This window comes from Siphateles boraxobius, unplaced genomic scaffold, assembly GCF_051911475.1.
Source record: "Siphateles boraxobius isolate OS27281-9 unplaced genomic scaffold, OSU_SipBor_1 20, whole genome shotgun sequence".
Classification (NCBI taxonomy): domain Eukaryota; kingdom Metazoa; phylum Chordata; class Actinopteri; order Cypriniformes; family Leuciscidae; genus Siphateles; species Siphateles boraxobius.
Window position 1 is genome coordinate 1,583,073 of NW_027508811.1, and position 12,960 is coordinate 1,596,032.

At 39.1% G+C, this 12,960-nt stretch overlaps 1 protein-coding gene across 3 annotated transcripts in view; it reads right to left on the minus strand.

The window, feature by feature from the left end:
• Positions 1–12,960, minus strand: part of ttc7a (tetratricopeptide repeat domain 7A) — an 88,050-nt gene that overhangs the window by 44,728 nt on the left and 30,362 nt on the right. For 2 of the 3 annotated variants that reach the window (XM_077236361.1, XM_077236362.1), the window contains exons 7-11: positions 12,151–12,229; positions 11,905–12,074; positions 7,024–7,087; positions 2,958–3,095; positions 1,478–1,561 (exon numbers count right to left, since the gene is read on the minus strand). In XM_077236361.1, the coding sequence (XP_077092476.1) occupies positions 1,478–1,561; positions 2,958–3,095; positions 7,024–7,087; positions 11,905–12,074; positions 12,151–12,229 (535 nt within the window). Of the gene's footprint in view, positions 1–1,477; positions 1,562–2,957; positions 3,096–7,023; positions 7,088–7,186; positions 7,749–11,904; positions 12,075–12,150; positions 12,230–12,960 lie in introns of those variants that run through there. The other variant, XM_077236363.1, reaches the window with a different exon arrangement.

A 12,960-nucleotide genomic window follows, 5' to 3' on the forward strand; every position in this document is an offset into this window, starting at 1 on the left:
ATATAAATCTACGACAAAACACTAAAAGGAAAATGCAAAGTGGGAATTAGGATGAATACACACATACGAGACCCAAAAGTGAAACTCAAACAAAACAGGACTTAAGTAGTGGTGATAATGAGATGATTGATTAGTGCACTGCTGAAAACAAGTCCATGTGGTGTGAGAGTGTGACAATTTGGATATGTGGATAAGCAAATGTAGATAAACTACCACAGGTCAACTTCACTGTGACCAACAATGATGCTAGAATAAAAATATATAAAATTAGTTGTACACTACCCTGAATCAAAACCCAATTTAATCATCACAACCTTATTTCCGATTTAGTTTTTCGCCTAAAAAAAACTTGAATGGGTTTCAGTAAAAAGATATTTTCGATGCATCACTAGAATAAAAAGAGTAAAAATATTAGTATTTTTCCTTACACACATACCTATCTTTTCACTTTAAAATACGTTTATTCATTCACTGGGGTTGTATGGATTACTGTTAATAACAGCTGTATGTGGAGCATTTGCACATCTATTTACTTGCATTAGATGGATTATTTTTCTAAAGCTCTTTGTTTGTGTTCATCATAAGAAAGAAAATCATATAGATCTGGGATGGCATGAGGGAAAGTAAATGATGAGAGAATTTTAATTTTTTTGGTTAACAATCCCTTTAACCTTCTTTTACAAACACAAGTCTGAAATATTGTTGTTACATTGACATTAACCAAGGGTTAAGCTTGGTGTGAAAATTGACTGTAATCTGGGGCCGAGTCATAAAACATTCTTAAAAAAAATTTAACTGCTATTTTCTTCTTATTTTCTTACTTAAGAAAAATATAAGACTATTTTGTATACCCACAAGCTTTTCTTAAGATTTTTCTTAAGACAAAGTTTAAGAAGTGTTCATATTCCTGAAGAGAATATTCTTAAAAAACAATGTAAATAACTTCTTGAAGTAGGATAACCTCCAACCTGTCTTAAATCTCCAAAGAACATATTTAAAGAATTTATTGGGTTGTTTCAAATATTAAGCATTACAACATAACACTAGCTAAATATCATAAATATTACTAGTACCAGAAGTGACACCGATCGATCAGGAAAACATCACTAAAGTGAATGCATATATGATGTAAATCTGCGTGTGATGATGTGATATGAATCTGCAGGCAGCTCAAAAAGACTGGCTTTGAGGTGTTTTTTCATTCAGCGAGTCTTCAGCAATATTTGACCTTTAGTCAAATAACACCAGAGCATGTCATATTTCTTCTTAAGAAAAAAAATTAAGAATTTCTTAAGAATTTTTCAAGAATTGCACTAAGGAACATTCATACGAACTCATTTAAACACATTCAATTTGTATAAAACCTTATGTATTTTGTTTCTTTCAGTTACTAGAACCCATTTATTTAGTTGATTTAGCAACAAATGAATAATAAATGAATAGAACATTGATGATGACAACAGGACATGAATCTCACCTTCCCACTTGCCATCAAAGACAAGCCAAGTTGGTACCAAAGATGAAACTCATTATAGGAGAACTTCATGGCCCGCTCCAAACACTGATGGCAAACAATCACACAACACAATCAGAAAAAAAACTTCGAATCAGGGAATCAGCCTTCCAAGACTAGACACTAGAGCAGAAATAGAGCTAAATGATAATGGATTCAGTGTCAACTCAACCAGAAGTCCCCGGCTAAAATTTTTGATTTCGATATTTTTTTCTGGTGAAAGAAATACATAAATGAAGAAGAACGCCAAAATATTAAATGCCATGAATGTATATTACTGTAACTGAGTAATCCACGATTTTGTAGAGGGGTTCAAAATGACAATTCTTACCTGAGACTTTGAGCCAAATTACAGGGTGGGTAAAATGACATAATAATTGTATTTTTTTACACAGTGATTGGTAGGATTATTATTTAAATCTGTTGGCTTTACAAATCTTTGTTGCATTATATGCCAACAGTGACAGTTAAAAATGGGGAAAAGCACTTCTTGTGTTTTTGCCCCACGTTTGCATTCCTGTAAGTCCAGAAGTATTAAAGCTATCTTAATATCCCTTTAGAATCTGGTTCTTAACAAACTTTTCTTTTAGTATCTTAATTTTAAAGGCCCTCTATGGTTCAATCCCAGAGATATGGAGATCTTAATGCGTTTCCATAAAGTAAATGGTCAATTGTACACATTTTTAGTGGTGGGCAAAAACTTGAGGCAAAAAATACAAGTAGTGCTTTTCCCATTTTTGAACTGTCACTGTTGGTATAAAATGCAACAAAGATTGCAAAAGTTAACAGATTTTACTAAAAATCTAAAATAATTTTTACCCCTCTGTAATTTGGCAATAAATCTGAACAAAATCAAAAATTTGAGCCGAGGAAGTTTCTGAAATTTGAATGATTTGACATGGAATGACCCTAATGCGGTTGACATTGCTCAGCATAAGTCAGCATTTCTAGGAAGGATCTTGTTGTTTTCAGCACCGAAAGGGGATTGTGTGTATCCTGTACACATCACATCATGGCACATGCATGAGAAAGTGGGGATAAAATTAATGAGAACGGGATTAACATTTCTATATGCAGGCATTTGTTGATAATGATGAGAAATGGCATTATGGCATTATTATAATGTGTGTTATCAGTGAAATGACATGGATTCAGTTGAAATGAACCTACTGAAAACACTGAGCTTAGATTCAGATTCACCTGAGAACGTCTCTGAGTAAACGCTCACCATCACGCAACGGCTCAACTACTGAAAGGACAGGACGGAGGAAGAAGGGGGAAAAAAATCACCCATACAGCTAGGAGAGATTAAGAGATAGATTGAAAGATTGGAAGAGACGACTTGCAACAAATGTGAAGAAGCCTCTACATAAAATACAGGTTACTTCCTTGCTCCTGCTTGCAAAGCATGGGGTCGATACTGATCTGTGCTAACACATCTTACCTCGGACAGCATGGAGTACTGCCCCCTCCTGGCCATGCCGATGCTCAGCAGGTCATAGACGGAGGAGGCGTCCTGCATGCTGCTCTCCCTTGCCTCCCGGTGCTCCGGGTTGCGGCTGATCACTGCCTCGCCACTGGCCTAAAAGGGGCAACAGAGAGAGGCTCAGGAGTTTTGTTGAAGCTGTGTCTCTAGATCCTAATACAGGAGAACCTCCATCACTGCACAATTTAGATGATTCTCTTATCTGACACATCTGATTCAACTCAGCGGCTCATTAGTGAAGTGTTCAAGAACCGAATTGGGTGTCAAAAAGGGACAAACCCAAGATGCCTTTAGGGTTTGGAAGCCCATGTCAAAAGGATAGTTCACCAAAAAAATCATGTCAATATTTACTCACCCTCAAGGCTTGTGTGGTGTTTTTTTTGCCAGTGGAATATAAAAGGATATAAAAATAAATTGTAGTATTTAGAATATAACATTTATGTAACTGTTTAACCACATTTTCTATGATTAAAACAAGAGCGTCCATAGTTGCATTACATTAAAACCCTTGATGTTAAAAATGCAAAGTTTCACCACAGTCAGAAACCAATGGTGAAAACCAAGTATTAACAATTTATTTTAGGGTTAAATTCTTACTATTAACTAGTTGCTTATTAGCATACATATTTCTAGGATATTGGCTGTGTATTAGTAGCCTGGGAAAAACCAGATGAACTTCCGGGAAATTTAGATTTGCTCTGCAAGTTAGTCTGGCGAAGAGCCCATTCAAGCTCATTTCCAATCTTTCCAAATCGAGGCACCAATCACAAACGATGAGGCGGGCTTTACAAGATGACAATCGATCTGATTGGTTTTAAGGTCTATCTAATTGCGCCCAGAGGCATTTGAGCGACGTCCGTTGGTGACGCCCCTTTGGAAGTGAGCTGAGACCCTAGCTGAACCTATAAAACATACACTCACATTCAAAAGTTGGGAGGGGTCAGTAAGATGTTTTTGAATTAATGTCTAATGCTTACCAATGTCTAATGCTTACCAAGGTTGCATTTATTTGACCAAAAACACAGTAAAAATTACAAAATTGTGAAATATTATTACCAATACTATTTTTTAATCTAAAAGGTAATTTATTCCTGTGATGCCAAAGCTGAATTATCAGCATCATTACTCAGTCTTCAGTGTCACATGATCCTTCATAAATCATTCTAATATGCTGATTTAATGCCCAATAGAAATATTTCTGATTAATATCAATGTTGAAAACAGCTTCCTATTCTTTGGAAACCGTGAAAAAAAATTTCAGGATTCGTTATATACTGTATATTATAAATGTCTTAACTATCATTTATGACCAATCATTTCTTTTCTTTTTTTAATTACTGACCCAACTCGATTTATGTGATGAATGTAACTGTTTCGCACTTGGTTCCTTAAAATAGCCTTCCTTTCTGATAATGTTTGGGGCTCAGACACAAATCAGATAAAACATCTCTTTAGCCAAGCGTTCACATTATGCTTCTCATAAATTTGAACTAAAATCCTATCTGATGAAATAGACATCATACACATCATCTTTTGCCTAAAATGCTATGGATCGCAACTTTGGATCGACATTCAAAACTTATAAATAGTATCCTCATATTATAAAATGATCCTTATGTTGTAATAGTTACGAGCAGTGTTGGGGGTAACGCGTTATAAATAACGTGCATTACGTAATAATATTACTTTTCTAGAGTAACGAGTAAAGTAACGCATTACTTTATAAATTTACACATTAATATTTGTAGTAATGCTAGTTACTTTTCAGTTGAATTAATGTGCATTCAAAAAAATTAAAGTACTGAATTAAAATGAACGTAGTTACGTAGAATCACGCACTCATACGTGAGCGGGAACTGACGCTAGTAGGAAACGGAGATGCCAGGCCAGAGCATTACATTAATGCGATGGAAGTATTCTCATTATTTGGAAATCGTCGAAGAATAGGAGAAGGGAATAGTCGTTAAGTGTAGATTATGTGTAGATGAAAAGCTCTTGTCAACAGCAAAAATCCCCAGTTCAAATTTAAAAAAACATGGTAAATGGACTGCTTTTATGTAGCGCTTTCAACAGACCCATGGCCACCAAAGTGCTTTACATATTGCCTCACATTTACCCATTCATTCACTCATTCATACACCGACGGTGGTGTCAGCCATGCAAAGCTCGTCGGGAGCAGCTGGGGTTAGGTGTCTTGCTCATGGACACCTCAACACTTGGTCAGGTGGAACCGGGGATGGAACCACCAACCTTCCGGTTTGTAGACAACCTACATGAACCACTGCCACCCATAAACATGTAATCCAAAACATCTGCATGCAAAGCACAGTACTAGAGTTGGAAGAGTGAGAGAGCCGAATGATACCTGCACCCCGCCTCAAACTAAACAACATAAGCTTGATTTCACTTCACGTTCACCACCAGGTAAAACAATTAGTTCCACTGAACTCAACACATTGGTTGCTGCTTTTATTGTTGAGGAGAGGCAGCCACTGTCCACTGTGGAGGTTCCCACATTTCATAATATCATCAGCAAAATCTCTGTAACAGGGAAAAGGTCGGGGGGGCTGCCCGATCGCAAAACTCGTAGTATTAAGATATTACTCTAACATTACATTAAGATAATACATTTTTTCCCCATTGCATTGCAGAAGTGATCTGGACTTTTTTTGTTGTTTTGTTTTGAGGAAACTTAATAGAAAACTCAAGAATTTTGATCGGTTGGAATCAACTTATACATTTAGGCCATTTGAAATCTTTCACATTTTAAAGCTGACAAATTTTATGTTGAATTGGTGACGTTGTCTGTTCTCTAGTATCATCCTATTGTTCTCTAATAAGTTATTAAACATTTTAAATGTTTAAGATATGTCTTTTGTCTAATATAACTTATTTCATAACGGCAATTATTATCTAGCCTATATTACACTCTTTATAAATCACAATGGACATTGAATTTACTTCCATAGTCCATAGTCTACCCACAAGTACAAAAGTAACAAACACATTACTTTCAATAATCTGTCATGTTTATAGATCTTTTATATGGCATGCATCAGGAAGTTCTCAGAATATAATATTATTCTATATTATTGTTCAATATATAATTGTTTTTAAAATAAAATGAAGGTGTAGGTTATATAGGCTGTTGTTGATTGCATTACTGCGTTAAACAATAGAACAAGAACTTCAAAAAAAGTAAAAATACATAAATAAATAAAACCCTGCAAGGCCTGAAAGAGATCAAGCCATAGCCAGGTAAGAAAAAGTAACTGAAAAATAACGCAAAAGTAACATAATGCATTACTTTCCATAAAAAGTAACTAATACAATTAGTTACTTTTTTGGGGAGTAACTCAATATTGTAATGCATTACTTTAAAAAAGTAACTTTCCCCAACACTGAACACGGAGTACAAATTGTAATTGCTGTTTAGCATGTTTATTGTGTTAGCTTAACTGAATACATGAAGTTAACTAACCACACAATGTAGTATATTATAACTGGTTATTAGTGCCATATGGATATTACTTTGATACACTCTGCTCTGGCTGATAACATAATACTTACTATATTGTAACATTGAAACAAGCATTTTCTGTAAAACTGCTTTGAATAAATAAGCTTTGTGAAAGTGCTGTACAAATAAACTTAAATTGAATTGAACTGAACTGTTTGCCTGCCAAATAAAGTATATTAAGGGGCATCCAACTTCATCCGCCTATTGAGGACAATATAGAGGTCACACTAAATTATGTGTGGAAAATAGGAACATTCTTTAAAATTCCTCCTTTTGTGATCTACCTAAAAAAATAACAGCTTATGGTTTTGAAACAACATGAGGGTGATTCGATAAGTAAATTATTAAGATTAAAATATATTATTAATATATTCAGATTTTTCAGTGATCTATTCCTTTATACTATACAGTATTCATGCAACAGCTTTAAGATGCAGCTTAGGAGAAGTATCACAGCACAGCATGTTAAGGAAGAAAGGATGAATGTGAGAAAGACTGTCTCACCATTGACTCTGTGATGAGGAGCACCAGCACCGCCTCTTCAACCACGTCCTGTGGACAGAAAGCTCTACAGGGTGGCAACAGGAAAAAGAAAAAACACGTCACAAATGTGTGTGTCATTCTCTAGTTACATATGTCAGTCTGTGACTGAGCTCTTTGGACTTACTGCTATCCTTGCAGCTGTACCTTATTTAAAATGTTGAATTGGTATTCTGAACAATTTCCTCTTTCTTTACAGCCAGTTTTCTCTCATCCCTTTTTTCCATCTCATCCCTTCAACCTACGTCCCTCCACCATCTGGAATCCCATCATAGCATGTTACTAAGCTGTACCAGGAATAATAAACTGCAATATTCCTTTTATCTGTTTTAATTTCTGTTCTTCAGACATATTCTCAAAAGTCTCTCCATCTCTTTTCATCTCTCTTGTATTTTTCCTTTCTCTGCCTGGAGTCTGCAGACTCACAGGTACAGTTACAGTATGTTTTATTCACAACACAGCATTCCGCCATGTCCTGAATATTAAAGCAGGCAAACAAACCCCAGCACTGTCCTTGGCTCGTCTCCTTGTTCATTGCTCTCTGACTCTAGTGATCGATCAATATTCCAAACGGCTGATGTACACAATACAATTTAATGATAGCAGTGAGATTTAATCTACATAAAATTGCTAAAAATTAACTCATTATTCTGGCTTGACAAAGATATGACCCACAAACTCGGCACATACCTCCAAGATGACTCGGTCTGCTATATCTTTAAATCTCTATATCTTAACGGTTTTCCTAAACCGAACAATCCTATAGACTTTCTGTTATGATGGTGGATAAGGAGAACCCAGGCGCAGACAGAGTACACTAAACACACGATTTATTGACAACAAAAGGGGAAAATAATGCCCACGATGGGGTAAAACAAGACAAGGCAGAGGATAACTAACTAACAGCAAACAAACTAACAGGATCTTCACAGGACACGTAACTAAGACACAATACTCACAGGTAACATTAATCAATGACTCAACACGAAACTAGAGCAATCACAGACAGGATTTGACAGAGAATAACACCACAGCAGGTTTAGTAATGAACCGACACAGGACAGCAAACACAAGGGGATTAAATAGGGGAACACTAATGACGAGGACAGGTGAAGGTGACTAGACAATAAAGACGATACGAGGATAACAAGGGGGCGGGGTCACGTAACAAGACAACACAAGCACATGGCCCACAAAAGGCCATGTGCTTGCACACAAAACATGGGTCTGTCATGATCCTGCCACAAGACCAGGGAAAATCAAAGACATGATGGCAGAATTATGACAGAACCCCCACCTTAAGGAGCGGCTTCCAGACCGAGACAAAGACATGAACCAACAAAACATGACAAATAATAACAAAGGCATACAAGAAAAGACAATAACTGGGTTAGGGTGACACAACAAAAACAATAAACAAGGCAAGGTCGGTGGAGGAAACACAAGTTCTTAGGGGGCAGTCCAGGGTGAATAGGTGGGTCAGGGGTCTTGGGTTTTCGGGAAGAGGGCGTGGGCTGCGGATGACGGGTGCGGGCAGGCTTGGGTGGAACAGTCCGGGGTTGGACAGTGACAGGGGGTACAGTGGACGACGGAACATGACTCTTGACGGGTGGAACAACCGGTAACACAACAGGACACCTGAGAGGAGGGGTAATGGGCAGCTGTGGAGCTGAAACAGGAACGGCGCTCTCTGTGGCCGACCCAGGAACGGCGCTCTCTGTGGCCGACCCAGGAACGGCGCTCTCTGTGGCCGACCCAGGAACGGCGCTCTCCGTGGCCGACCCAGGAACGGCGCTCTCTGTGGCCGACCCAGGAACGGCGCTCTCTGTGGCCGACCCAGGAACGGCGCTCTCTGTGGCCGACCCAGGAACGGCGCTCTCTGTTGCCGACCCAGGAACGGCGCTCTCTGTAGCCGACCCAGGAACGGCGCTCTCTGTAGCCGACCCAGGAACGGTGCTCTCTGTAGCCGACTCAGGAACGGCGCTCTCTGTAGCTGTAGGTAAAGGACTATGAGATGTGGCAGGAATTTCAAGGATCTTGACAAGACTCAAAAGGTAATCTGACAAGGCTTTGGCAGCGACGACGACTGGAATCTCTTGATGGGCTGACACTGACTGCAGAACTGCTGCCGCAGCAAAATCGGCCGCAGCTCTCTCTGCAGCTAACACCGGAACAGTGCTCATGACTGCAGACTCAGGTACAGTGCTCTCTGCAGCAGAACTGCATTCCGAACTCTCAGTTCCAGCAGCGGGCTCTGGGACAGTGCTTGCAGTAGCTGGCTCTGGAACAGCGCTTGCAGTAGCGGGCTCTGGAACAGCGCTTGCAGTAGGATGAGAGGCTCCCCTCTTCCTCCTCTTTCCCCTAGGTCGGGAAGACGAGACCATAGCCGGAACTGAGACGGGTTGGGGAAGCTCAATGGGAACTGTGCCGGGCAAAGGAGGGGCTTTCTCTGGCAGGACTGACTCCGTCGCAGAAGACTCAGAAGGCGAGTTCCACGAGGTCCGTCTCCCTCGTTTCCCTCGAAAACAGCAGGGGGTAGATGGAGTCCCAGGAGTCGTGGGGGAACCAGCCTGGTCCCCAAGCGTCGCAACGCCTATCATTCGACCCTCGGGAATGATAGGTAGGCGGGCAGAAGGTGAAGACCTCGAGGATGCCGCCTCGGACTCCTCCCGGGAGAAGTGGTCATAACGACGAGAGAAGTTCGACAGATCCACACACCCTCGGATGAGTATGGAAGGGTGACACTCCTCCTGTTGAGGGGGGAAGACAACCAGACTTCTCTAAGGGGGTCCGGATAACGCTTGGCAGGGACGGGCAAACGGTCAGCAAGGGTTTCGGTTTTGGTCGGTTCATTCTGTTATGATGGTGAATAAGGAGGACCCAGGCGCAGATAGAGTACACTAAACACACGATTTATTGAGAACAAAAGGGGAAAATAATGCCCACGATGGGGTAAAACAAGACAAGGCAGAGGATAACTAACTAACAGCAAACAAACTAACAGGATCTTCACAGGACACGTAACTAAGACACGATACTCACAGGTAACATTAATCAAAGACTCAACACGAAACTAGAGCAATCACAGGCAGGACTTCACAGAGAATAACACCACAGCAGGTTTAGTAATGAACCGACACAGGACAGCAAACACAAGGGGATTAAATAGGGGAACACTAATGACGAGGACAGGTGAAGGTGACTGGACAATAAAGACGAGACGAGGATAACAAGGGGGCGGGGTCACGTAACAAGACAACACAAGCACATGGCCCACAAAAGGCCATGTGCTTGCACACAAAACATGGGTCTGTCATGATCATGCCACAAGACCAGGGAAAATCAAAGACATGATGGCAGAATCATGACACTTTCATTGAGGGGATCAAAACTTTCATACAAAAAACTCTTTTAGAGTATTTTAAGCTACATCCAAGTTCATCACATACCTTCATCTGTCTGTCTGTCTGTCTGTCTGTCTATCTATCTATCTATTCATGCTAGCAGTGTGCTAAAACATATAGCAACATGATAAATAATGCTAGAAACATCCTAGCATCATACTTAATCATGTTAGCAATAGGTTAAACAGGCTAGAAACAGGCTCTCAAATCCTAAATCATGTCTGCAATAAGATAAAAATGCTAGAAACATCTTAGCAACATGTCATGAAAACATATCACTAATATGAAAAGGTTCAAAATGCTCGAAAATGCGTTAAACCATGCAAGCAACATGCTAAAACATGTAAGAAACATGCTGAAACATGCTAGTAATGTGCTTAAACATTGTGGAAACATGCTAACAATGTGTTAAAACATAGGCTATACCAACATGCACATTTTTGTTGCAATACTACATATTAAAAGATAAAGCATGTTAACAAAACATAAGGTCAACAACTCCCAGCAGAGGCCACAATATACAACCTTTCTGGAACAGTGGTAAACTTGGTGGTAAACACCTCTGAACCACCATTGGTCCATGCCAATTACATAATAGTTATGTAAGTCTTCCCCTGTTCATTTCTTCTGTTCAGTTCAAATATCTTCTGTTCTATTAGATCCAAAAGCTATATAGTGAAATAAATATCACGACCTGCGCCCACTTTAATAACGGCATAAACATTATCGTTTTTTTGAGCCAAGCCCAAATAGACCGCGGTTTCGTTAAAATTGTCAAACATAAAAATTCTTTGGTCGCTGTAATATTATTTTGGTAAAAAATAGCAGATACCAAACATGCAAGACGTCAGAACATTACTATGGTCACCACGGTGTCAATCATCGCAATTTCGAGCGAGTTGTGTTCCGTACATTCACAGAATGAAAATTAAAGGGTATTCACTCCAATATTTAAATGCGGTTGTCACTCCTGAAACGTTACAGTGTGTGTGTGTGTGTGTGTGTGTTTGTGTGTGTGTGTGTGTGTGTGTGTGTGTGTGTGTGTGTGTGTGTGTGTGTGTGTGTGTGTGTGTGTGTGTGTGTGTGTGTGTGTGACCTTAGTGTTTTTTGAATGCTATTCATGTGGTTTCTTAGCATTCTTAGCAGAGTAGACTAATATGAAGTAGTATATCATTTGAAGTATGTCTAACAAAAAGTCTAGTATGGTCTAAATTAGTTTTTATTGGTCTGTCTACCTGTTTTCGACTTCTCTGAATAAACCTTCACAATTCAAGCTTTTATCAGACAGGGCTTTGTCAAGCCAACTGTCATCAAACTTTACTCATCTAGTTTTAATTTGTTCTGCTTTTATTTTCTGATTATGCTTTGATTATGATAATGCTTTAAATAAAAAAGTGAGTAGAATATCAGATAGAGAATGTGAAAGGAAAGAGAGTCTGACCCCTCAGTGTTGTAGCGCTGTGGTGGTCTGGACGAGGGGTAGATGGCATCTTTGGGGTGTGTGACTCCTTCTTTCTTCAGCCAGCCAAGTGGTGGAGGAGACACTGGATCCCAGTACGCGTCCTCACACACTGAACCCAGCAACACTTCTGCAAGCCTGCGCGCTACTGTCTAAACAACACAAAACAACCACTGACACCTGCTGTGTGTAAGTGAGCATCAAAAATCTAATTAATTCAGATCTCACCTTACGAAAACTCTGAGACCCCCGACTCTCAACGGCCCTCATGACCCGCCGCAGCTGGTGTGTACCCTGAGCCAAGTGACTAACACACACAGGCAGAAGTGATTGTGGGAGGACAACATGATTGATAAGATGATGAAAGAAAGCTGATGTAACAGAAGGAGAAGATAAGACTGACGGATATTATTTCATCTACAATTTATTACAATTTATTATTTCATCTATTTCAACTACATTTGACTGTGTTTATTATACATTAGAAAGACTGATGTGTGTATAATATATATATATATATATATATATATATATATATATATATATATATATATATATATATATATATATATATATTAATCGTGATTAAATCGCACCTAACATAAAAGTGTACAAACACACACATATTTGCATATTGAAATGATTTCTGAAGGATCCTGTGACACTGAAGGCTAGAATAATGATGCTGGCAATTCAGTTTTGCCATCACAGGATTAAAAAAGAAGATTTTAAAAATTGACAGGTGGTGTTACAACAGGTTAATTTGTCAACTATTAAATGAATGGTCAAGTCATGCGCATTTACATTATAGGAAACAGCTGTGTTTCTACTTAAAGTCCCCCAGTAGTCAATCTTTTTATCCCTTAAAACTCAGCTTTGATCACCAAAATGACTTTTAAAAAAAGATTCTTCATGCCTTAAAATAGCTTTAATGTAACTTTACACCCTTCCCTCATTTACTATACATGGTTCTATGAAAATGCAACTTAGCCCCGCCTCAACTCACTCACACCAGCTCAGAGATCCACTCGTTGACAA